The sequence below is a fragment of the Arachis hypogaea genome, chromosome 13 (genome assembly GCF_003086295.3).
Source record: "Arachis hypogaea cultivar Tifrunner chromosome 13, arahy.Tifrunner.gnm2.J5K5, whole genome shotgun sequence".
NCBI classification, from domain to species: Eukaryota; Viridiplantae; Streptophyta; class Magnoliopsida; order Fabales; family Fabaceae; genus Arachis; species Arachis hypogaea.
In genome coordinates this window covers 140,002,626-140,029,608 of record NC_092048.1, presented here as the reverse complement: position 1 = coordinate 140,029,608, position 26,983 = coordinate 140,002,626, and the positions used below count along the sequence as shown (strand labels likewise).

Here is a 26,983-nt window from a genome sequence, read left to right as displayed (position 1 = left end):
AAATTGTGCTACAAGATGAGTCTATGAGTCTTTTTTTTTTGTCTTAAGATATTTCTACTTTACTTTCCTTTTGTAGCATTTCATTCAAAGTAGGAGAACCCTTTATTTTATTTTATTTTATTTTATTTGTCGCTCTTTGAACCCTGTAACTCCTTTTAAATGAAATGCAATATCATAACTTGGGAGAAAAAACGTTAGGATATTACTAAGTACTAACAGTCAAACTTCGATAAAAATTCAATGAATGAAACACAAGGTTTAAAAGTTGGGTCTGAATTTAAATTAGTGCAATCCCTTCTTCTAAAACCCACTCTCTCTCTCTCACCCTCTCACTCTTTCACCTCGTCACAGCTTCTCTCTAACTTTTTTCTATCATCGAAGTTTTGATCAAATATAAACATTATGATTTAAAATAAAATAAAGTAAAATTAAGGTTTTTTTATACATAATAATTGAGTGAATAGAGAATACTCTAATTAAATTTATAAAAATATGTATATTATATTTGATATTTTTTCTCTATTATAAAGTTACAATCTTCCTTCTAAGTTTAAAAATATTATGCAATGTAACATAATCAAAAAATAAATAACGAGGATAAAATATATTTTTAAATTGATTGGCTTCTAATATGATTAGATTGTCCTATTTTAAGGTTCGTTTTCAAAATATGTTTATATAAATCGATGTAGTTTAAAACTATTTACCAAGAAATGATAGGAAATCGTTTTAACTTAGATTAATTTAGTAGGAAAGGGCGGTTTAAAGTAATTTGGCTGATCTTAAACGATTTGTTAGGGATACAAAACGTGTGTAATTCAATTTAACTTAAACCAATTTAGTAGAAAGATGATTTTTTTTTATAAACTTAGTTGTAATATACTGAATCTTGTTCATTCATTTTGTATTAATATATGGTTATAATTTTTTAAAAAATTTATTGTATTCATTTATTTTATAACAAATACAACTAAAATTTGTATAATAATTTTAAATTAAATAATTTTATAAAATTTATAAATTTTTATCGTAAGTATTTTTATAATTATTGTAAACAATTTTATAAAATTTAAAAGTTATTGTAAACACTTTTATAAAATTTATGAAGTTTAAAAATATTGCATGTATTTTTTAATTATTAAGCGTTTTTATAAAATTTAAATTTTTTATTGTACAAATAAAATAACATTATTTAATTAACATGTGTTCTTAATTATTCTTATCATTTAATAGAAAAATATGAGTCTAAAATAATATATTGTATTTTTATAAAATTTTAAATTTTTTTATTTCATGACCAGCATACAATTAGTACATTATAAATTGTATGATATTCATAATATTTTATAAGAAATTTTTAAATTTTATAAAATTATTTACAATAACAAATGATACTAAATAATTTTTTATTGTGCTTTATCCAGCAGAATAATACCGGATGATACTAGATCTCTTTCACGTAAGAAGTTATTTCAAATTTTGATTAATATCATAATTCTTCAATTAATTATTAATTAAAATGGTTATATTTTATTTCCTAAAATATATCCAATGCACCTGAATATCAGAATATATAATTTGTTAAATTTATATTAAAAAATGTCATAATAGTAAAGTAGAATCAGAGAAACGATCAAAAAAATTAGATATACTTAACTTCTTGTTATAGCGAAGCCTCAATGAAGCCAACAATCACATTCTATTCGATTAAAAACGAAAATAAGGACAATTGAATATATTGAAATAATAAATTGTGTATTTCACTACAAAATGATACTAGATTTTTTAGGAAATAATGCTTCAAAGTTACCCTATTATCCAATTTTTCAACTGATTATTAATTGAAAATTTGAAATGATTATATTTTATTCTCTAAAATATATTTAATGTACTAAATAACCTAATAAATTAATCAATACACTAACTCAAATTAATTATTTATAAAAATTATAACAATTAAAAAAATTATAATAAAAAATAACATTATTTAATTAACATGTGTTCTTAATTATTCTTATCATTTAATAGAAAAATATGAGTCTAAAAAAATATATTGCATTTTTATAAAATTTTAAATTTTTTTATTTTATGACCAGCATACAATGAGTACATTATAAATTTTATGGTATTCATAATATTTTATAAGAAATTTTTAAATTTTATAAAATTATTTACAATAACAAATGATACTAAATAATTTTTTATTGTGTTTTATCCAGTAGGATAATATCAGATGATACTAGATCTCTTTTATATAAAAAGTTATTTCAAATCTTGACCAATATCATAATTCGTCAATTAATTATTAATTAAAATGGTTATATTTTATTCCCTAAACATATCAAATGCACCTGAATATCAGAATATATAATTTGCTAAATTTATATTAAAGAATGTCATAATAGTAAAGCAGTATTAGAAAAACGATAAAAAAAATTAGATATACTTAACTTCTTGTTATAGCGAAGCGTCAGTGAAGCGGATAATCTATATCCGATTAAAAATGAAGATAAGGACAATTGAATACATTGAAAGAATAAATTGTGTATTTTACCACAAAATGATCTAGATTTTTTAGGAAATGTTGCTTTAAAGTTATCTTGTCATCCAATTTTTTAACGGATTATTAATTGAAAATTTGAAATGATTATATTTTATTCTCTAAAATATATTTAATATACTAAATGACCTAGTAAATTAATCAATAGACTAACTCAAATTAATTATTTATAAAAAAATTATAACAATTAAAAAATTATAATAAAATTTTGTGAAATTTTTTTTTATAAATATAACTACAAACATTTCTAATCGACTGTAACTTTTGTATAAGAATACGTTAGTATTATTCAATAGATCTTTATGATTTTTTTTTACTAACACATCTTAAATAATAGGTCAAATTACTATTTATTGACGCATTATCAATTCTATATATATGTTAAATAAAATATTTATTTTCAATATAACAATTTGTTAATTTAAAGCTTAGTTTCCTGTAAATCTTTTTAAATATCATTTTTTATTTTATTATAGACTATTTCATCAATTTCAATAAATCCAAACATTAGCTTACATGGCTTTGATCAAAATTTATTTTTAAAATTTTAAAAGATAAATTCTATTACTATAACATGATAACACATGATGACATGAACCATAAGATAATGAAATAAAACTGGAGAAAATTTATATATTTTCTCAAAAGTTTAAATTTATTGTTAATTATGACCAGTCAACTTTGTCAAAATACGTCTAACATAGAAAAATTTTGTGTCAATAGAGATGCAAATTTAATAAGCGCAAATATACACATAGAGTATTAGACATATAAATTGTGGTGAGTTTTAACCTGCACCATTTATAATGAGATTCATGGTTAACCTTGTCCTTTATGAATTTTGACATATATCACCTGCAATATCATTAGCTCGTCCTTTATATTTTGTTGTTGTGTAATTTTCCTGCTAAAGATATGATAACAAGTGTCACTCTAATACCATCTGATATTAAAAGTTGCAATATTTTTATGCCAAAATTTAAAATCTTTTTGGTTTTTATTTTAAGAAAATGATTTTTGAATCGGTATATTGTTTAATTCATAAAATTAAATTAATAATAATGTGAAATCAATATATAAGTTTTAAAAAATGTTCAATATTTAATGTTAATTTATTTTATTTTAGATCTTACAAAATATTATATAAATATTTGTAAAACTATATATCATAAAATTTCATATGAAATTCTATGGTTTGATTTCAATTTAAACTTAAATTATCTTTTAATTATTTCAAAAAAAAAATAGAATTCCATGGATATAAAAATTAAGAATTTAGTGCCTTTGGATTAGAAGAGAAATTAAAATTTTGTAAATAATTAAAAAAAAATTTAAATTGCATGAATTTTAACATGTAAACTTATCATATCATTAGCCGTCTTTTATGCGTTATTGTTGTGCAAAGAATGTTGACGCTGATTCTCTTCTTAATGGCGTGGTAACAAGTGTTATTCTGATACTAGAGATTCTTGAGAAATACTGATACCAGAGGTTTTTGAAAAATTATCACCTTTACACTAGTAGAAGGCATGTCCGTCTGAGATTATACAATATTTTTAGGCCAAAATTTTAAATCTTGTGTGAATCATTTTTGAGTCGGTATGTTGTTTAATTGATAAGGTTAAATTAATAATAGTGTGAATCAATATATAAGTTTTAGAGTATTTTTAATGTGTAGTTTTAATTTCATTTTATTTTAGATCTTATAAATTACCACATAAAATAATAAATATTTGTGAGATCATCTCTCATAAAGTTTAATTTAAAACTCAATGTGAAATTTGTCAGTTTAGACAAATTAAAAAAAATGGAATTTTATGAATGTAAAAATTAAGAATTTTATGCATTTGGATTGAAAAAAAAATAGAAGTTTATAAATAATTAAAAAAAAAATTACTTTAAATTGATTTGGATATATTTTTTTACCAAATTGATAATATAAAAAAAAAAAGAATAATAAATGTAAGAATATAATTGAGTACATATAATTTATTTGAGTAGATTTTTAATTGAGTCTATGTTGCAACCTTATATTGTTATAACATTCCAAAATTCATTTAATAAATTTAATAGATTATATAAGTAGCAGCATATTTTTTATTTATTTTTAAAATAATATAATCTCTTGTTACTGATTTTAGTATCATTTCAAAGATAATATTTAATACAAATTTTAATTTTAAATTATTTTAATTACTAAAAAAATAAAAAATAATATTTAAAATTGATCACATTAAAATTATTCTTATACTTAGTAAATGTATACTGTTTAAATTCATAAAGTTTAAATTTTACATTATTAATAAAAATAATTACAACAAATTGTTGTATCATGATAAATAAATTTCACTTAAAAAAACTTCAAAAACATTACTAATGAAAATTTATATTGGCCATACACCACCAGCAAAAAATTAAAAAAATACTTATAAAGTTTAGAACTTAAAATCTAATCTTTTTTATTAATTAAATATAATTGTGCAAACTTAACAAATTAATAAATAAAAACACATCCGTTCGTAACAAAAACTCATATAATATAAGCTAAAATTTTAAAATTCTAATTAGTTTGATAACAATTTTCAAATTAAATTTTTTAAAAAAATTAATAAAATAATAAATAAAATATCATAAATATTAATTCTCATCCTAAATACTAAAATTGCGTTTAGTATAAATATTAATTCTCATCCTAAATACTAAAATTGAGACCGAAGAACTGATATTGTATTTACTATTTAGTAATTAAAAACTGAAACTAATTTTTTTATTCCAAAATACAAAATTTCAATCCATTTATATCTTTTTTAGAAGGTAGAGATACAGAGACTAAAATTTATGAAAATACGGATAAGGACTGAAAATTTAATAACCTTTATTTTCAAAATTACTCTTAATCAAAATTTGAAATTCTAATTCTATCTCTTTTTAAAAACTAGTTAAGACTTCTTCTCTTCATTCTTCTTCAACCCTTTTATCCTCTGCAATTCTAATATTTTCAGTAGTATCATTAAATTTCTCCATCGTAAATACCATCCATTTACAACTTGTGCATACACAATCATTATGCCGAATGAAATGATAATTAATAAAGTTTAAAGGCAACTTTAGCTTGATGCTCCCTAAGTTTCCACAAACAGATTTTGATCTTCTAAATTTTGAATTTTTATTTTAAAGGATAAAGAATAATTTTCTACCTTTGAATGGTTTCTCTCTCATATTTACTCTTAGCCCCACCTATAAAATAAATAGTGAAAAATCACACTTTATTTTTTAAAGTGAAATTCAAACTTTAGAGGATTTAAATCCTCCACAAACACAGGCCTCCTCACTACAACTCCTCTTTTCACCGCCCACTTGGCTATCGCTGTAGTCATTCCGATGCCGACGCCATTGCTGTCAGCACCAACGGCCTCGTCGAGCGCTCGCGTAATCCTCAGCAAGCTCTTGGAGTCCTCAATCTTCCTTCCGTCTGAATCAATGACAAAGAGCCTCTTCTTTCTCAATTAGCTGATAATGATGATGGTGGTGACCGGGCAACCATTGGAGTGGTGCCGACAAGATGAGGAATGGTGGTCTGAGAGAGAAAAGGGATTAGGGTTTATTGTGTTTTCATTTTTTTAATTAATAAGAGTATTTAAATAATTTTACTTATTTTAGTCTCTATACTTATCTTAAATCAAAGAAGATAATGTATATTTGACATCAAACACTATAAAGACATAATTTAGTCCCTGTCTCTCGGCCTTGTTTTACTTTCCAAACCGAATCTAACATAATTTATGGACTTATGTCTATATTTCAAAGACTTTATCGTTCACAAAAGTGTATAATACCCTTATTCTTCTTTCATATAAGCTTGCAGCAATTATAGAATGTCAGATACTACAATTACTTGAATTATAAGTAACTAAATGGTGAAACTTACTCTTATAACTGTACAAACTTTTTAAAATAAAAATTTTTCTATGGTCATACTCTAATTTTTTTCTCTAAATTAAATATGATGCACAATATTTAATATTTAAGTAAAAAATATTTAAATAAAAAAAGTATGTAGAATAAAATTGTGAAGCAAATAATAATGTATTAGACAACTGTTATAGTATAGTAGGTATATATAAAAAAATTTTATATTTTTAAAAACAAGTATCATATTTAGTTTTTTTATTTAAATATATTTAAAAAAAATATAACCTATAATTCTACATACATAAAACAACGAGAATGTGATATAAATAAATATAATCTTATGAAAATTTTGTAATATTAAAATCTAGAAATACCACACAAGAATCATTAGTTATGATGATGATATACGATTTATAATTGAAGAGAAAAAACAAAAGCAATCAAAATAAATATTAATAATATTTTAATCCAGAAAGGCTAAAACTCCCCATAAATCGCAAACAAAAACGAAAGGAACTATGAAGTATCGTTGTCATGGAATCTAATTGTGCTCTCTATCCAAAAGTCCAAAACATTTGACTGAGTCTGTGACTTGTATACTTTTCCTCTAAATGCCAGTGTTGAGCACAACATATAAATGGTTCCGACAAATTAAAGTATATTATGAAGTAAAAATGGGAGCTTTCATATTTCTATTTACAGTCTGGTTGGGAAGTAAAAGTGAGATTAGAATTTTAATGAAGTAAAAAGCCTCCCAACCAACCATTTCCTTATAATGTAATAAATTTCATGAAAAAACATAGTACTAAACTAGTAAATTAGTATTATTCAAGTGCCCAAAAAAAACGTATGAAAAACAAAGTTGAATTTCTAGAGTAATAATAAGCTACTTTATTTTTCCCGTACTCATCTTTATGCGGCTACCATTATCCCAATAAGAACCCACGGTACAATTTATCAATTTCTTTTTATTCCTCAGAAAATGGTTTCTTTTTCTTTTTAGGTTTTTTTAGAAAAAAAAAAGGGGGGGGAGGGGATGAAACTACAAATTTTATTCATGTTTTTTTTTACTAATCTGTAAATAGGAATTTCTTGGAGTGCATGTGCATTTCTATTAATTCTATCCATTCAACGATCATTTTTTTAAAACATATATATAGCATGACACAGTTGTAAACATAGTGTTACAATTGGGGGGTTGTGAGAGTACCTTTTAACTGATCTCCAAGGAAAAGGCCGCATTCTATCAATATAGTATACATGAAATTATGGCCGGAAAGAATCCTTGTTATGGACCAAATCAATTCACCAGTGATGACAAACGCCAATACTTCAGATTTTCACTGCACCTTGAAATGTGCTGAATTCTAAAAGTTGAACATCTCCTTTGCCTCCTCTTTGTGCCCAATAACAATTCTGTGTCTTTCTGTTGTCTAAGGGACTGAATAATTTTGACAGCCTCTTAAAAGAAATTGTCTCTAGTATCACTCTTCACCTTCATATGTAAGGCAATCATTCTTAAAGCAAAATGAATATCGCTAATATTTGGATGAGATGGATCCCCTCCAACGAAACAATGGATTCGGTTTTTAATCTGCATCCAACTATAAGCTTTTTGTTTCTTAACTCCTCGCTCTTTCATCAAAACCCTGACTCGATTTACATCCTTCCACATGCCAGCAGCAGCATATATATTGGACAACATAACATAAGCACCAGAATTATAAGGGTCCAGATTCAAAATTTTACTAGCTGCTAGTTCTCCCAATTTCACATTTGAATGAACACTACAGGCCACAAGAAAAGCACCCCATATGCTTGAATCTGCCTCCACCGGCATCTCCTGGATCATTTTGTAAGCTCTCTGCAACTGACCAGCTCGACTCATAACATCAACTAAGCAAGTATAGTGTTCAGATCTTGGTGGAACACCATAATCATGGACCATTAAATGAAACAAATTCACGCTCTCATCCACCCTCCCTGCACGACAGCAGGCAGCTAGCAAATTCAAAAATGTCAAGGCATCAGGTCGAATGCCGAGCATTACCATCTGGTCGAAGTAGGATTGTGCTTTAACATAGAGACCATGCTGCGCAAACGCAGCAATGATAGTATTCCATGAAACAACATCTGGATGGGAAATTTGTCCAAAAGCTAACATGGAATCAACAATTCCACCACATTTGCTGTACATCGTAACCAAGGCATTGCTCACAGACAAATCTGAATCATAACCATGCTTAATTACAAGAGCATACATCTGTGTCCCTTCCTCAAGTGAAGCAAGGTTAGCACAGGCAGTTAAAAGTGAAACAAAAGTTACTTCATCCGGTTGCGTACCACTCCTCAACATTTGTAAAAATAAAATGAATGCCTCTTCCCCTCTCCCATTTTGAGCATAACCTACAATTACTTAATCAACTATGACACCAGGCGAAAATAAACACAGAGATTTTGTTTGCTAAGATTATTAAGGATTAACTTTCCTGTAATTTTATGCATAAATCTAACCTTTGAAGTCTTTTCATTCTAGAAGTAAAGTTATACAATGACATTCAATTATGTAATACTAGTCTCTTACAGAAAGTGAATAGAAATTAGATTATTCATGAAACTAACATCACATAGTAGCCTCAAGTTAGAATGACAAAAGAGAATAGAATGCTCTCGCTTTAAAATACAGGGCGTACCTGTTACCATTATATTCCAGGAAACACGATCTTTGCATCGAATTTCTTCGAACAAGGCTCTGGCATTATCCACCTTCCCCTCCTTGCAGAAGCCCGTGATCATGGCAGTTGTAGCAACAACATTCCGCTCTGGCATTCTCTGAAACAGTTCCCACGCCTCCTCAGACAACCCATTTTCCACGAGCCCACTGATCATGACCGTCCACGAAACCTCGTTCCTTTGGGGCATCACTTCGAACAGCTCCTTTGCGAGCGCAATCCCGCCATCCCCACCCATATTCGCGTACCCGTCAATCATGGCGGTGTAAGACACCACATTCCGACGAGGCATTTCATCGAACACCGTTTGCGCTTCCCGCATGCGCCCGAACCTCGCGAAGCCCGAAATCATGGCATTGTACGATGCTGCATTCTTCTCCGGCATTTCAGTGAAGTAGCGAAACGCGTCATCGAGCATGTCGTTTTGGACGCACCCAGCGATCATGGTGTTCCATGAAACGACAGTCTTGATGTCGGCGGGCATGGCGTGGAAGAGCGCTCTGGAATGGTCTAGAAGGCCGTTCTGCCAGTAGCACGTGAGCATTGAGTTCCACGTGACGGAGTCCCTTGCGGGCATTTTGTCGAACAGCTGGCGGGCGGCGTGGACATTGCCAGCACGCGCGAGAGCAGCGATGTTGAGGTTGTCTCTGTAGACATGGCTCGTTGAGAATGTGTTGGCGAGGGGAAGAAGAGAGTGGCGGCGCCGCTTAAGGGTAGTGGGGAATGAATAGAAAGAAAGGGTGATAGTTTGGATTGTGGACAAAGGAGGTAGAAGTAGCCGTTTGAGCTTGGACCGATGAAGAGCTGCCAAAAGCATTCCCGGCTCCCGCGCTGCCCAAAATCGTTATAGATACGCATTTTGAAGTTTAAGCAAAGTTAAAGGATTGATTGGCTGATTTTTTAAGAAACGGTTCCGCTACGTTACCTAATGGCATATCTGCCAACTTCTGCCAACTTTTATTTATAATTATGTTTTATGGAAGTATGTTCGTAGATGTGTCTAATAAAAATGTCTTTTTTATAACTGTGTTTAATAGAAGTGTCTTTATAGATATATTTTCTGGATGTGTCTCTTTATATATGTATTTAAAATATATTAATTATTAGACACATCCACGAACACACTTCCATGAAACACAATTATAAATAAGAATCGGCAGAAGTTGGCAGGTAATATGTTAGTACCTTATACTTTTCCTTTAAGAAAATATTTTTTTAAATGATTTTAAAAAAAATAAAAATAATTTTATATTTAAATATTTTATGTAAAAAATATTTTTTTTATTTAGTAACTGTATTTAGATATAATAATATAAAAATATTTTTTTATTTATTTATTAGGTTAAAATATTTTTTAAATAAATATTATAAAAAAGATATAAATTGTAGTTTTTAGAAAAGATAAAAATTCATATGCAGTCATGTCAAGTTGCTAATTAAGAAGTGTTAGATAATAATTTAGTCAAACATATTAAATTATGAGATATTCTCCACGTACAAGCCTTTTTTCATATAAGTCATTTATATTTATGTGCTTTCACGATTTTTTTAGTACCTCTTCTTTTTTTTCTTCTTTCTTCGTGCCTTCTTCTTCTTTTCCTCCGTGTCTCTTCTTCTTCTTTGTAATTTTTCTCTCTCGTTATCGTCGTCATCAATACCACATCTTCCTCCTTCTTTTTTAATTGAAATTTTTTCTCCTCTTTTTTTTTTCTCTTTCTCCTTCATCATCAAATATCTCATTGTTGAAGATAATAAATAATTTAGGTTCAGATTGTCAATTAAATCAGAACAAAATTGATTATAGTTTTGAATCCAATCAAGTGGCTAAGGTGTGGTTCAATTTAGAAGAAAAAATATAGCATTAGAGGAAACATTTTTCTACAGCAAATTTAGGTGTAGCACGAAAATATTTGGGTGCATTTTTATTCTGATAAGTTCTGTATAATTTAAAATTCTTCCTCTTCTTCCTTCTCATCTTCTACTGTTTCTTCATTTTTTATCATCACCATCACCATCTTCCTCTTCTTCCTCTTTTGTTGCTTCTTCTTCCTCATCTTCTTATTTTATTTTCTTATAATTCTTCTTAGGAGAAAAAATCAAACCAAGAAAAAAAATACACAATGTTGCAAAATCAATAAAAAAAGGATGAGGGAAAAAATGCAGCAACAATAACAATAATAAAAAATAATAATGAAGATGAAATACGCAAAGAAAAAGGAGAAGAAACACAAAGAAAAAAGAGAAAAAAAAGAAGGAAGAGAAGAAGAAGAAGAAAGGAAGAGGGGGAGAAAAAGGAGGAACGTAAAGAAGAAGACAACTTTATACAAACACAACAGTCTACTCTACCTTTAAAAAGGATATATATATTTTTTTACTATTAAAATTTTATCAAACATAATCTAACAACTTAAAGATATACAAACAAACACAAAAAATTCAAGAAGTTTCGTTTATCTATTTATTACTTTATTCTCTCTATTTTTAAAATGTCTAATTTTAAAGAATTTGAACTTATATTAATTAAAAAAGGTTGTACATATGAATCAATTGCTAGCCAAAATTACTCCCCGGACTTTCTCAATGATGACTATTTAATTAGATTCATGATCATAGATACTTTTTAAATAATAAATTTAAAAATAATTTTTTATATAACAATATATAATTAATTGTTTTGTATAAATATTTTTACACTGAGAATTTATAAAAAAATGAATTCAATTTATATTATAATGATAATAGATAAATAAATGACTGTATAAAAGCTTTTAATTAAATTCTATATACTTCATTAAATTTGCTGTTGAATTTTGATTCCTGTATAAATTTGGACAATAAAATAAAATAAATAAATAGACAAATCTCTCTTTTTGTGTGTCAAAACTCGAAACAAGTGAATAGCTGATAGCCACAAATATGTCTGCCATAATACCAACGGAGCAACTACCAAAGCCCACCATGAGATGATGAGATACTGAAATAATGATTACATAATATTTATCACAAAAAAGGCACATTGCATCCTAATGTTTCTACTTTCTACATCTAAACATGGAAATGCTCTGACGTTGAATATACAGGGTATATTAGTTTCACTTTTCTTGAGTTTTTTCGAATTCGTTCTTCCTTGAGTACATCCAACTCTTCAACCAATGGGGTTTCAATACCGACCACTTCTGCTAAAAAACGGTATGAATTAACAATGACTTCCCTTTTTCTTTTTTCTTTTTTTTTTTCTTCCAACGCTATGAAGTATAAACAAATACAACTAATTTTAGACTAACAATTAGCTTGCCACGATCAAACACATGATAAAGTAACCAGGCCCTACCACGACCTAACTAAAGCAAAGAGCAAACCACCAACTACAGCATTATAAACCAATACTGATGCAGGGTGGGGTCGAAGCAGACGCAACAATCGCCAACAAGTTTGTTTCCACCCTGACAGCCCATGTCCACCATAAATACTTATCTCATGTCGCCCAAAAGGTCAACCCACAAAATTCTGTCTCAAATTCCCATTTGATCCGGGTATCCTTAGCATCCAAAGCCTGCAGTTTATACTAGTAACAATATTTTCTTTTTACATTACAAGTCCCAAATCTTATATATCGGTGAAGTGAAAGGAGTCAGTAACGTCAAAGTGCATAGCAAGGTGCGTCACAACAGAGCGTACTGCTTCAGCCTTGGGTGAAACAGAAGGGGGTAGTTGCGGTAAGCAAAGGGGAATATACTGTTCACTTTCCCCAGGTGGACAGAAAAAAGATAACAAGGATCGGCAGAATATGAATCTGTAAATGAATAATTAATGCATCATCGTATGATGTCATTCACCGGAAATTCAATTAAATGTAAAAAAGAAAACAATGACTGATTATGAAAAGCTAGGGAGCAAATACCTTAGAATGAGCCGTCTTATAAATGGATCAGTTATAATTTGTGCCCATACTAAATCCATGCTAGTCGATGAACAAAGAATAATTTCCCACTCAGAGAAAGTATTGGCAAGTATGTTCTCGGCCTCATTGTAGAAATCCTATAATTAACACAACAGTTAGACCCACAAGATTCAGCCAGTGTCTCAAAAAAGTACAAAAACTTTTCACAACAATTCTTACTGCATCAGCCTCGTTGGGGGAGACACCAATCATTTGGCAAAATGCTGACAAAGGAGCAGTCAAGAAAAAGGTAAATTGGCTTCCAGTATGTGAGTGTACTTCAGATGGGTTCTTGAAAATTGGCCTTAAAGGTGAAAGAAAGAGTGCGGCTGTCTCCCCCCTTTCCGCACCATGCAAAACCTGCAATCATTTATTACGTAGAGTCATCATCAGTCATGACTGTTGATGTAAATAACGCAGGTCAATCAATGGCATTTCTCAGAGTTACGAAAGAAGGTAAATTGTCGGTACCAACAGTTCAAATACACAATCAGCACGGGATAAGCCAACAAGCAAATATTCTAGTGACAGGCGCCCCCAACAAATTTATCAGAAAATCATCCCAGATCCAGAAAAATTATTTGTCATTCTGAAATCTGTGCCAGAACTACACAAAAAAGTTGATATCATCACTCATTTGACACACTACATCGTTTCTACTGTCCTTGGAGAATTCAGGTTCAAATTGATTAAGACAATCAACAATTTAACATGGCAGGGTTTCCCTCGTTTAGCATCATAAAGTTCATCTTAAACTGTTACCATAAAAACCATAGACTAAATTGCAACAAACTAATGCTAAACTTCATGATCCTTTAACAAGTAAAATTAGATTTGAGTACAAATAACATCTCCACCTAACAGTTTCCAGGCAACTCATACACAGTTTTGACAAACCTGCCTTGAATGCATGGCTGTTATCACTATCAATAATCAAGAAAAGAGGCTTCCGAGTGAAGGGAATAAGATCACCAGGGTAGAGATTGTTTGAACCTGATAAAATTCAATTATGGCACGTGTGAGTGCAGCTAAAACTTCTGTAACATATAGTAAATGCTAACAATAACCACCAATATATATATATATATATATATATATATATATATATATATATATATATATATATATATATATATATATATATATATATATATATATATATAGAGAGAGAGAGAGAGAGAGAGAGAGAGAGAGAGAGAGAGAGAGAGACTACTCTTTCATGACATTCCTGGAACAATCTAAATGAGAATTTAACTGAGAAGAAATACTTACCACTATTCCCCTTGGGGCCAAACCACAGAAAATCGTCATAGCTGCTCAATTCTCTCTTGCCATTATTTTGAGTTTCAGAAGTACCCAAGTCCTGATAAAGCCCTTTGTATCTTGAATATTTGGATGACCCACCAGAATTTCCCGTTGGAGAGACATTACTATGACCAGACTTTCCTGTATGAGTGATCATGTGGTGACTAACCTAGAATAACAGAATGAACACAATAGAGTAATAACTTACACATGAAGAAAACTAAGAAAATGTATACCTGATGCCGAAATATATAATAACACAACACTATCTGTTGGCAGTTCCTCACAAATTGTGGCCATAACCTGAATAAAATCATGAAGCTCAACATAAAAACCAACAAATCATATATTCAACAACTGAGAATTTTGGCACTGATTCATAAAACCATAACCATATATCGTGAAGGAAAAATCAAACACAAACATGTATGCCCTAGTTCAGATATAGACATGAAAACAAATTTTGACATAAATTCTGATCAATGAGAACACCAAAAACAGTGTTTCCATACTAACAGATAAGATTATCAAGATCATGTTAATAAAGAAACCATAAAAATTGCATGCAATATAATTGACATCAAGAAGGCCTAGTTCCTAGTACAGCACTAAAACTTCTGCAATCAGAAAGGATGCAGCAACAAAAACTTTCCCCTAGGCTCAAAAACTCACTGCTATCAAATGCGTCACAGACGGATGATACAAGGTTGCTTTTCTAGGATTACTAGGCATGCTTGGATCAGTCATATCTGCAGCAAGATTCATACTGATTATCCCAGAAGCTCCAGAATGATCAATAGAGTCACCGTTTTCACTTGGTTTAACTGTAGGCTTTTGGTAGAATAATCCACTGGGCTCCCATTCTAAACATTGTATCATTCTATAGGTGTCCAATGTAAGCTCAGCAAATTTGACCTGAAATTTAGAATATTCAAAATAAAAGGTTCAGCCTCTTTCAGCTATTTACTACTAGACTAATCCAAATTTAAGAACACCCCATGACAAAATGAACCAGTATTGACCTCATTTCGATGATAGCTTGCCAACAGTGCATCTTGAAATTTTAAAACCCTCTTTGCATGAAAACGAGCCACATAAGGAAGAGAAGACCGATGTGTATCAAAAGTGGTACAGTAACGCAGAGGTCTAATATTAAAGCCCTTATCGACTTTTGTAAAGCGTACAATTTCTTGCACCACTTGCTTCCACTCCTTGAAGTTAGTTTCCTGAAGACAAGTAGTTTATATTCATCAAGTCAGAGAAGCAACACAGTGACATTGCCTTATTTAGGTGAATAGTTTAATCTAAAACAGCAAAGTGAACTATATTATGATAAGCAGTATGAAATCTTTTTATCCAAGTTTAAGGCACGAAAATTCAATGGGGATAACAACAATATTTAATTACTAAAAAGGAAAAACTACAAAGAACAAGAAGCAGAAGCACAACTTCCAACCAGAAAAATAACGAACAAGCATGCAAAAGCCAGGTATAAAATAAACTAGTAGGTGAATAATACATGTAACATAATAACCAAGAGATAACCAACATCTCACGTCCAATGTCCAATCAAAAACAGTTTGGCTCATCTTACACCTTTTCAAAATTTAGTCAACTGGAAAAAAAAAAAAAAAAAAACTGTTGTAAACTGTGTGTTTATTGAAGCATCATTATTTTCAGTATGATACTTCTCTTCTCACTTATTTTGCTCTACTTACAGAATCAACAGGTGTAAATGCATTCTAACACTTCAGAATTGTCTATTTTGTTCTATCAACATTCAACAGGCAGACATTTCCCTGCCCCGTGCTCCCAAATTGTTACAAGAACTTTGTATCGGAATTTCAGGCTTCAGCAAATTGACAATTTTTTTTCCCTAGCGTATATCCTCAGCTTGAAAAAAAACCATCACTACACCAGCAATGTTACTCTTGAAAGCTCAGCCCCCACCATCAATATAACATAGTAGAGTACTACTTGATGCTGAGTTGATTCAAACATTGGTTTGGTTATATAAAGTGGAGCTCATTTTCTCTGAAAACATCTAAGTCTTCATTACAGCACATAAGCTTTTCTGGAACACCAGTAATCTCCTTTATAATTAGAGTATATATCCAAATAGGTCCCTAAGAAATTTTGTATCGGACGTTTTCGTCCCCGTGAAAATTTTATTAGGTTGAGGTTTCTAAACTTTACAAAAGTAAGACATATAGGTCCTTCCGTCACACTTTAGAAGATCTATTTGTCCAAGTAAAAACGGATTTGACTAAGATAGGGATTTATGTCTTACTTTTGTACCTCAATATAATAAGAAATTTTTGGAGACGAAAACGCCCGACATGAAATTCCTTAGGGACATATTTGGATATATACTCATAATTATTACAACACTCAGACATATCCAAAAGAGAAACTTGAACCTAATGTCTAATACGGATATGAAAATAACTAAAACAAGTGATTCAAAGTAGCATATATTAATTAAGCAAACTTTTCACTCCTCTTGTTTTAGAGCCCTAATCTTATCTGCTCTACCCCTCAATGTATTTTCCACTGCTACAAATAGCTCAAGTCAATAAAGATTTAGCGAGATGTCCTACACTAACAACGTTATAGATGATAGAACATACAAGCATGTAGCTATGTATTATATCAGATACAACAATTATAAAACACTTTAAATACACGACATACTATTCTAGTCACTCTAAATGAAGTACGATGCAATAACCAGATAGATAATTGATCTAAACAGAGCGCCTTCATACTTAAAAGGAGTATAACAGGAAAGGAAACAGCATGTATAGAATTTATAAGCTATCGTTTTAGTCTAAAATACGTCAGTAACAAAAACGAGAGAAAGTGAGTTAGTGGATGAACGCTAGTTCACTTCCCTTCAACAATTAACCATTCAAATTCCAAAATCAAGCTAGAAAACACAACTTTCCATAAGGCGAAGCATTTTTTTAGCCGGAATTTTGAGAAGAGGGGAAGTGCATTTACCCGGAAGTTACTTCTGCAATCGTCAACGAGAGCCACGAAGCGGTCCATGAGGTGGTTGACCATCTCGGAGCGGTTCAGAATGATCGAAACAAGCAAGAACCGCGCGTAGAACCTCAACTCCTTGGACCGGACTCCCAGATCTCTCGGCGAGCCTTCAGATCCTTCGAAGTACCTTCTGCTGAGTATGGCCTCGTAGAATACGTAGGCCTCGACGAGGAACCTGATGTCGCTGGTCCTCATGTACTGGCTGAAGTAGAGCTGGCCAATTCGGCTCGCGATCTCGCCGATTTCCCAGCGCTTGAGGCCGCACTGAACCAGCTTCGACCGGTTCTCTTGCTGGTACTTCCAGAGCCGCGTGTACGCCTTGAACACCTTGTGGAAGAAGTGGCTCTGGCTCACGCGACCGTACGCAGGAACGTCGCGAACCCTAGCGAACTTGTGGTCAGCGCTCTCTACCAGCGCTCGGAAGGTCTGTAGCGTTACGTCGTTGTTCTCGGACATGCTGGAACGGAGAGAGGAGAGAGAGTGTGGTGTATCTATGTGTGAGCTGTTTTATCTCAGTTCTCCGTCCGGTGACAGTTATCGCCGCCGGTCATCGGAAATTAGGAGTGATGAGGGAAGGGCGAGTGAATAATCGGAGAATGAAAACGAAATGTGTGTGGGGAAGCAAAAGAGAGGGGAGGCCACTGGGGAGGGTGAAGAGGGCGGTTAGACTTTTTTTGTTGTCACAAGGACTGTGAAGTACATAGCATAATATATTATTATTATTATTATTATTATTATTATTATTATTATTATTATTATTATTATTATTAATGCAGGTTTATTTTCATTTTTTATTTTCTTTAATCTAATTGTCCTTTTTATCCTTTTTGTATTTTGGAAAGAAAATTGCAGTTCCTTTTGCTTTTGCTGTTTTTGGTCTTTTGCCACATTAGTGTTTAAACTTTTTATGTCAATATTTAAATTATCATACAATTAATAAACTAAATTAATAATAAAATTTAAATTTTTTGAAAACTAAAACTAGAAAAGTAAATATTTATAAAAACCAAAAATTTGTTTAAACTTTATTTTTGCTAATCTTAAAAGAGGGAAACGGAAGCCGTGAATAGATGGAGTTGAGATTTTGGATTATTGCTTTGCTTGATAGCGATTTTCTTTTCTTTTTTGCACATCCTTTTGTTTTGGCTTTTTCTTTCCTTCTTCTTTTTTTTTTCTCATCTGCTAGAAAAAAAAAAAAGCAAAGTCAATTAACTTGCTAAAAAAATTAATTATAATAATTAAGACATTGCATAAAAGTTATTTATTAGACCGCGTAGTGTGTGGTGGTCGTCCCCTTTTAACCTCAAAATATGAAACCTTATTTTTAGTGCTTAAATATAAAACCAAACTATTTGGCTATGTAATTACCTTGATATTTAACGAAAATTAATTATTTAGAATTTTATAGCATGAAAAAACTAATACAATGAATCATAAATTTGAGATAATTAAAGGTGTTATTTTTCTTAATTACAGACAATTAAGATATTATAAGCATTTTATAAAATTTAAATCCTTCCAACACATACATGCAAGACAAATCATGTTTTGAAATACATACTTTATTAAACTATAGTCAGAGACATTCTCTGTAAGTTACTTGCTGGCACAAAACGTGGTGCCAGTTTCCTTTACTCGTGAAATTGTTAAAATAATCTTTCCTGTTAAACTTTGGTATGAAAAATAAATGTTCTTATAAATATCTCAAATGTTATTTTTGTTTGCATTTAGATAAATTCTTTATTAGTCTAACTACTTCAAACACATTTAATTTTGATTCCTATAAAAATTTTATTTTGGCATAAGTCTAAAGGTCTTTGAAATATTAACCAATTAAATATATAAAGACTAGAAACAAAATAACAATATCTTTATGAGATAATACTTATTATATATAAACTATCATGAGTCAGGTGAACAAATTAATTTTTAATTAAATTCAGTCAATTTTTTTTTTTACTTGGATATATTATATAAGAAAGACATGCTAAACAATCGATTTCTTAAAATAATTGTATTTTAAAATAACAATTAAAAACTATATTCACAAACAAAAGATAGAAACACTGTTAAATTAAGTTTAGGAACAAAAAATATATCAAATGAATAAAATATATAGATTATTATTATTATTGGCAACTGTAGATGAAGTTTTTTAGAATAATTTTGTTAGGGGAATCAACTAAGAATAAAGCCAACTCTAATCAATTAGTTGAAAAACAACTTTATTATCAAAAAACAATAAAAACAACCTTCCACTATTGTAATTTTTTGAATTTCAAAATAAAAATAAATTGGTTTAAGTGACTTGTTATGTTATTGGTCTTCTAAACTTTTTCTTCCCAAAATACAATTTTTGACATATGATATCTATTAATTTGGAACTTGGTTATATGTGAGTGTCATGCGTATATATAAATTGAAAATAACTTGAAATTAGATTATCCAACGCATTATTGCTTTCATTTGTCAAGTATGATGTGCACTATTTACAAAAATTAGAGTAATAATATAAGTGAATTTTATGGTGTCTAATTTATTTGTTATGATAAATTTTAAATATTTAATAATTATTATTTTAACATTTTAAAATTAAATATTAATTTTTAATTTTTTTAAACAAGTTTGACAAATATTTGTAGGTACCATAATAATCACCAACAATATATGAAAACACTGATTAAGTAAACATTCAGAGAGGTTTAATTTGTGCTTCTAAATTTGTTTTACTCTAAACTCTTTGCTCCCAAAATTAATAATAATGCACGTCTAGGTAAATACGAATTGATAAGAATAGGAAGCAAAAAAAAAGGACAAACAAGTAGATGCATGGATACCACATTTCAATGGAGTAATGGTTACTTAAGTAACATGCACCGATATTGACACAAGATATAGGAATACATAAATTTAAAATTTTTATAAGATATGAAATTATATTATATATATTAAATATAAAATATTTTTTAGATAAATTATAATAATATTTTAATATTTTATTTATAGTAAAATATAAATTAATTTTTTATTTTTTAATATTTTTTAATTATATAAAATATTTAAAATATTTTTTTGTTTTAATAATTAATAATATATATTATTTCTAAACTCATTTCATCAAGAATATATATTAAAAATAAAATTGGATACGTTGGCACGTGATGATATCTAAGTATGTTCAAACATATTCGAAAAAATTTTTTATTCTTTATTAAAATATAGTTGAATACAAAAAATACAAAAAAATATATTATTTGAACTATAACTTAATATTAATGTTGTAAGTGTGAGAAATGTTGAAGTTAGTCTCATATAAAAAAAAAATAAAAAAGAGTAATGAGTTTATAAAATAAGAGACTCATTTACTTGACACCTTAAGATTTTGAGTTGAATGTGGTGTCTTCTCATCTAATATTCTCTCGCTTAATTCCTTCCCAAAATTTCTCCGATCGATAGTCGAAAACTCCCCACAGTTAGACAGCGTATCCTACAGTGTTTTGCGGCGGTGTGACACTTATTAGCATAAAAAAAAGTGTCTCTATTTCTTAGGTTAAAAGGCAATTACACTTTCTCATCGTTACTAGACTTAAGGTTCTAAATGGCACGTCTGCAGAAGTTTGTACTAGATTATGCATAATCAAATATTTTGTTTTTGGCCAACTTATTATCAGCTTGGGAGTTAGGACCATCATAGAAGCTTTTGTAATTTTGGTTGGTGCATGAAGATTTGTGCATAATGTGCCCAATGATATAATTAATTACAAATCATATTAATTTAATCATTCTCTAATTGCTCGCAGGGGTCATGGGTTAATAATTGGGGTATGAATTCAGGTAACACCCTAGCATTTCTCTTTAATGAATGATTAATCAATCCATCGGCTCAAGAAATCGTACCTTTCACATTTGCCACGTTGATTGTCTTAATTATCTCGATCATGCTTTACAGACGGAAATGCTTTTAATAATCAGAAATAATATTTATTTATCGAATAATTATAGTCACATATTATTTTGATAATATTTATTGATGCGACATTACCAATATTTTAACATTTTTCCTTAAATATATTATATATGCAGTTTTATGATTTTTTTTAATACAAATATCACTAATAGAAGTTTTTTAATATTGACTTCAATCTTCATTTATGATCAAGATTTTAAAAATCAATATAATTAGAAGTGTAAAATTTAATTAAAGTTAAATATATAATTTAAAAAATTTTTATATTTTATTATTTTAAATTGATTAATTGTTAAAAGATAAAATGACTCGATAAATTAATCGATTTTTTATTGATTTTTCAATTTTTTTACCGATTCGTTATCAATTGATTTTTTTTTTTTTCCTGAATCACACCAGTCAGATGGCCTGATTTTAGTTAATTTCATTGAACTAATTAGTTCAGTCGGGTGATCAAAATAATGGTAATGATTTCTCTATTATTTTATTTCTATCTCTACCCACAGTACGTTGTTTAGATTGATTGGGGTCCAGTTTTAAAGCCGGTAATTTATTATTAAGCTACCAAAGCTTTGAATGATTAATTTTGTTAATATCGGAAGGTAGCATCAGCCTATGTTTGTTGAATGATGTCCCAAAAGGTAAGTAATGATGCACATTGATGAGTAAACTGGTAAACTCATTTTTCTTTTCGTTCTTACTAACTTTATTAAGATAATTAGCATACCCAACTAGAAATATGCATAATAATTGTGTTTATATAAACATGCCAGATTGGTTTGGCCATATTCAGGGTGATCATTCATGAGAGAGCAATGATTTACAAATTGAGAACTCGACAAACTGCATGTAACATGGTTGATATATATCATTGTTCCTCATCTCATGTAGCACCATCAAAAATGAAAGAACTAGCTAAAACATATATGGACAATCACTACACAACTCAAAGTTAGATATTGTGGGGTTCGGACATTTCATATATATATGTTGTACAATATATCTAGAAATCAAATCAAAATATACAATCTCATTTTCTTGGAAATTCACTGAAACAAGTTAACTCAACTTATTACATGAGTTAGTTAGACTGTTGGCGCCAAAAACAATTTGTAGAGTATTAATTGATCAGTAAATTTGTTATCCAGTTACAATATTTAGTTAGCAATGCTATTTGTAAGTTGGTAATTATCATAGGCGAATAATAATGTAATATATAAGTAAGTTAATGGTAACGTGAGAAGAATGAATTCTCTTAATTGTTAAAAAAAAATTAAGAGAGTAAAATGTGATTTTAATTTTTTATTATTCTCTCTTATATTTTTTTTGTTCTACTTATAAAATTAATAATAAAAAATTATACTTTATTTTTTCAATTATTAAAAAATTGAAAGGATAATGATTTATTTTTGTAAGAATCATTTTTTATCTTAAAAAAAAAGCTTAAACAAATTCTCTCTCTTTTCTCTTCTCTCTTCTCTCTTCTCTACTCAATAGCTATGTTCTTGATTCTCTTCACTCTTAGGACTCATCTTTCTATACAACTACAATAATATATCTTTATCATAAAGTCCTAAACCCGAAAAACCTTAGCTTAGTATTATTGAAGTTCCATGAATTCGCTTTTCGTATTTGCTTATTCTCATTAAGGTGAAAAATATTAAGGGTTTGTTTTGGTTAAGTTTTTAAGAAAATATATATTTTTTAAGTTATTTTTTTAAAAAATGTTATAAAAAAATAAAAATATTTTTATATTTAAATATTTATGTAAATTTTTTTATTTATCAATTATATTTAGATATAATAATATAAAAATATTTTTTATTTATTATATGAATATTTTTTTAAAAAAATATCTTTAAAAAAATAAATTCTAACTTTTGAATTTTTTTATTTTTTTAATATTTTTATTTTTACTATTAAAAATGATTAAATATACAAAAAATTAAAAAAAATATTTTTTATCAACTTAATAATACTTACTTTCTATTTTTTTAACTAACCAACCTCCTAAACGAAATAAGATTAAAAGACGTATTTTTGTAATAATTTTTATAATTATATAATTTAATAAATAAAATATTTATTTAATTTATGTAAATAAAAAATCTCATTTTTATTAACTTCACAGCTTTTGCTTATTTCTTTTTTTTTTCCTTTTGTGTATTTATATTTTTCTTTTTTTTTCCATAACTTAATTTCTTCTAATTTTAACGTGATTCACAAAAGTATTCTTTTAAAATGATTCTCGTTATAATTAACCATTCTATATGTCAACTTTTAATTTATGGGTCAATTGACCATTTTTAAACATTATTATTTTAGTCACCAAATAATTCTCCTTTTATTATTACATGGAGGTGTATCTATATTTTTTTAAGGACACAAGGCACTTCAAATTCAAATATAATGTGTAAATCACTCTTTTTTAGATTCTTAGGCGCAATTCGGAAACATTTTTCAATTGGGTTGACTTTCATAGGAAAAAAGGCACACGAGGAATGTGGAGACTGAAACTTATGAGGATGATGATGGCCATTATCAATTTATCTGCCTCCTACCAAATATTTAACCTTTCTCCTCTGTTTCTTAATTTAATAGTTAATACACATCTCGACCATTGGATCCTTTTAATTTTTTTTTTCCGTTTCTGGTGGTTCCTTTTAATTTTTCTAGCTGTCTGCATAAAGTTAATCTACAAATTTTGTTCACCTGTCTCCCCAATTATATTGAGTGGTTAAATCCACATGCTACTATGCTTATCTTATCTGATAGTATATTAAATGAGGCCTATTTCGTCCACACAAATTTTTTTTTTTAATTTTTTCCCGTATTAAAAACAGAAGACATCACTTTATATAAATTTGGTTACTATTTTCATCTTATACTGCCAATCAAAGAAGTTGTTGCCTTCAATAAAATCCGGGGTAGTTGCATCTTGAGGGTTTATTGTCTGAATTGGACGCTGGGTCCGATCCATAAAGTATTATTATTATTCATCAGTCTTATTAGACAAAAACATTTTTTATATATTATATCTATTTTGTTTCTTGTTTCTTGTTTCTTGTGTATAAAAAGGAGTACTTTTTTTTTTTGGATTAAATGAGATGAAACATGAAAAGTCGTCGTTTTGGACCAAATCCCCTGCGTGGTTCAATGGAAGTCATTTTCTGTTGCTTTATTAGGTGGAAGCTTTCTTGGCTCACTAATGTATCGTGTTTTTGTCATGGGGCATGTACAATCATGCAACAAGCCGAAGCATCCATTTGACTTAAAAATAATAATAATAATAATAATAATAATAATAAAAGTTCCGTGTTTTTTTTTTTCATAAAGGTTATTGTATTTAATTTTTAATCATGAATATGCATTTTAAATAATTCGATTTATTTGAAATCCCATTACAAAAAGTACAATTTTCTAATGACATATATTTTTTATTCCAGAACTCAATCGGTCAAACCTGTCCTTCTAGCAGTTATAAACCTAGTTTACTTCTAGACTAAATTAAGAAGATGTTTCTCTTTGTTCTACAATTGAGAAAAAACAAATAATGTGGATTAGCTTGTTTCTTAGACTTTCAGTCACCTAATTTTATATGTAGGATAAAGTATTATTTTTTTTGTGTTAAATATTTGGTTAAGTATTAATGGTATTTTTAATATAGGGTTTAACTAATCTATGTCTAATTTTGACAAAAAAAAATTAACATGTGTCTAAAGATATAAATTAAGGTTGTTGGGAATAAAAAATTTTAAATTGTTTATTTTAATCAATGTACAACGAAAATATTAAAAATTTTGTATTTTAAAAAAAATTAATTAGTAATTTTATTATATGCCTTTAAGACACATGTAAAGGCACATGTTAGCTAAATTATTTTTTAACCTTATGTGTTTGTTTAAAAGGTGTTTCAATGTTATTTTTACTGTTAATTTTGCACAAATTATTAACAAAAATAGTGGTGTACTGTTGTAATAAATTTATACAATAGTAAAATAAATTATAAAATATTAATAATATTATATCATTTTTCTCCGCTAGACCATCATTATCATGTTCTGATATTTATATAATACTGTGTTCTTTTTTACTAAATCATATAAAAATTGAGGATTTAAGAAAACATATGTATACACACTTACACAGTACACCCCTCCCCCTTCCTTTAACATTTTCATGGAGTTAAAATTTGAGATAAAACTCACTAAACTAAATCACTTTTGAAATACTTAGAACACAAGTAAGGGAAAAAAAAAAAAGAAAAGAAAAGAAAAAGGAAGCATTGAAATTTAATTTACCCAGTGGTTTAGACAAAAAAGAAGATATGTTGGCTCCTTTTTTAATTCGAATGTTATAATCAAATTCAAATCTAGATACAGGGTATCAAAATCTTTTGAACATAGAAATTTGACGGTTGTTAGAGAAACTTGTCTTTGTTATCATTGTCTTAACTTGGGGGGGCCATTGGCCCATTACTACCAGCTTATTTATTGTTTTTCGAAATCTCTGTTGTGAAAGTGAAATTTGGTGAGTGACACGGCAACCACAAATGAGAAAACCACTGAAAACAGTCACGTAGGTTAACTTTCACATGAAAAAGAAAAGCAAATAAAGTAGAATCCAATGGCTGAGAAAAGAAGTGGGAAAACTTTTCACAAGTCCTAATTCATTGTGGTTAGGAGAGAATCTTCCTAGTTGTTGGCTTCCTTAAGAGTCAAAAGGCCTAAAAGTTTTATGGGGTAATGATGAAAAGACTGAAGGAAGTTTCAAATTTCGGCAGCTTGTGTTGCTGCTGTGTCTCCAAATTTGATATAGCCCAATGCCCACCACCTGTGGGCCTTAGGACTTGTGTGGACAATTCTTCTAATTCTTCTTTCTTTCTTTATTCATATAAATAAATTCTTCGAACTTATATAGTCAAATTGTTGACCTCGCAGTTTGTCACACAGTCGTACCTTTGAAACTTTTTTTTTTGGTCATGGTACCTTTGAAACTTAAATTTAGTTATATTGACACTAAAGTACTAAACTATTCATGGTTATACCCAAAAAAGAAGAAAAGATACTCCCTTCGAATTAGGAGCAAAGCTAATGCAGCGGAAAATGATTTTTAATTTTTTCGTCAAGAAGGGGGAAATGATTTCAAAAACTAAATTAAAGAGCGAAAAAGATTAAAAAGAAACGATCAAGTGGGCCCGATTAGCCCAAAGTGTATAAGAAAGTATATCCAAAAATCGAAATTGATTGTTTGACCCAGTTAGCTCGCTCAAAAGATAATACCAAAATTTTGTGGGCTAACGTTTATGCTTACGCGAAAACCTACTAGAACTTTGAAGCCCACCCAACGCAAAAAAGAAGTGGCACTGCGGAGAGATTCTGGAGAAATGGTAAAGGACCAAATGTTATATGATACAAGCCTTACAAAACTCTAGCCTACTCACTGCTATATTTGGAAGAATTATTTTATTGATTCATTTTCTGTTAAAATAATTCTAGCAACAAGTTACAGTTTATTTG

At 29.1% G+C, this 26,983-nt stretch overlaps 2 protein-coding genes across 3 annotated transcripts; both read right to left on the bottom strand.

Annotated features, from left to right (window-relative positions):
• Positions 1-5,542: 5,542 nt before the first annotated feature.
• On the bottom strand, positions 5,543-10,076 carry LOC112792188 (uncharacterized). Of its 2 annotated transcripts, XR_003197362.3 has the most exons (3): positions 9,166-10,056; positions 7,683-8,878; positions 5,543-6,137 (listed from the first exon to the last, which is right to left on the bottom strand). XR_003197362.3 is itself a non-coding variant. In XM_025835324.3 (2 exons), exons 1-2 carry the CDS (start codon positions 10,019-10,021, stop codon positions 7,935-7,937), a joined length of 1,800 nt encoding a protein of 599 aa, XP_025691109.1. In that variant the 5' UTR covers positions 10,022-10,076; the 3' UTR covers positions 7,596-7,934. The 2 variants fall into 2 exon arrangements, 1 of the variants encoding a protein (XP_025691109.1); XM_025835324.3 differs by lacking the exon at positions 5,543-6,137 and having other exon boundaries at positions 7,596-8,878; positions 9,166-10,076.
• Positions 10,077-12,071: 1,995 nt separating this feature from the next.
• LOC112792187 (uncharacterized) lies at positions 12,072-18,195 on the bottom strand. The gene is made up of 9 exons (XM_025835323.3): positions 17,453-18,195; positions 15,472-15,675; positions 15,122-15,364; positions 14,686-14,752; positions 14,417-14,590; positions 14,046-14,137; positions 13,325-13,504; positions 13,106-13,242; positions 12,072-12,997 (listed from the first exon to the last, which is right to left on the bottom strand). The coding sequence occupies exons 1-9, from the start codon at positions 17,951-17,953 to the stop codon at positions 12,811-12,813; spliced, it is 1,785 nt and encodes a 594-aa protein (XP_025691108.1). The 5' UTR covers positions 17,954-18,195; the 3' UTR covers positions 12,072-12,810.
• Positions 18,196-26,983: the final 8,788 nt, after the last annotated feature.

Bases quoted from the DNA above. Each gene is read 5' to 3' on its own strand.
- LOC112792188 (XM_025835324.3), bottom strand. From the start codon at position 10,021: ATGCTTTTGGCAGCTCTTCATCGGTCCAAGCTCAAACGGCTACTTCTA. The intron at 8,879-9,165 runs GTACGCCCTGTA...AAGTAATTGTAG, and splicing joins CTGGAATATAATGGTAACAG to GTTATGCTCAAAATGGGAGA.
- LOC112792187 (XM_025835323.3), bottom strand. From the start codon at position 17,953: ATGTCCGAGAACAACGACGTAACGCTACAGACCTTCCGAGCGCTGGTA. The intron at 14,138-14,416 runs GTAAGTATTTCT...GAATTTTATCAG, and splicing joins TGGCCCCAAGGGGAATAGTG to GTTCAAACAATCTCTACCCT. The intron at 12,998-13,105 runs GTATTTGCTCCC...ATTCATTTACAG, and splicing joins ATAAGACGGCTCATTCTAAG to ATTCATATTCTGCCGATCCT.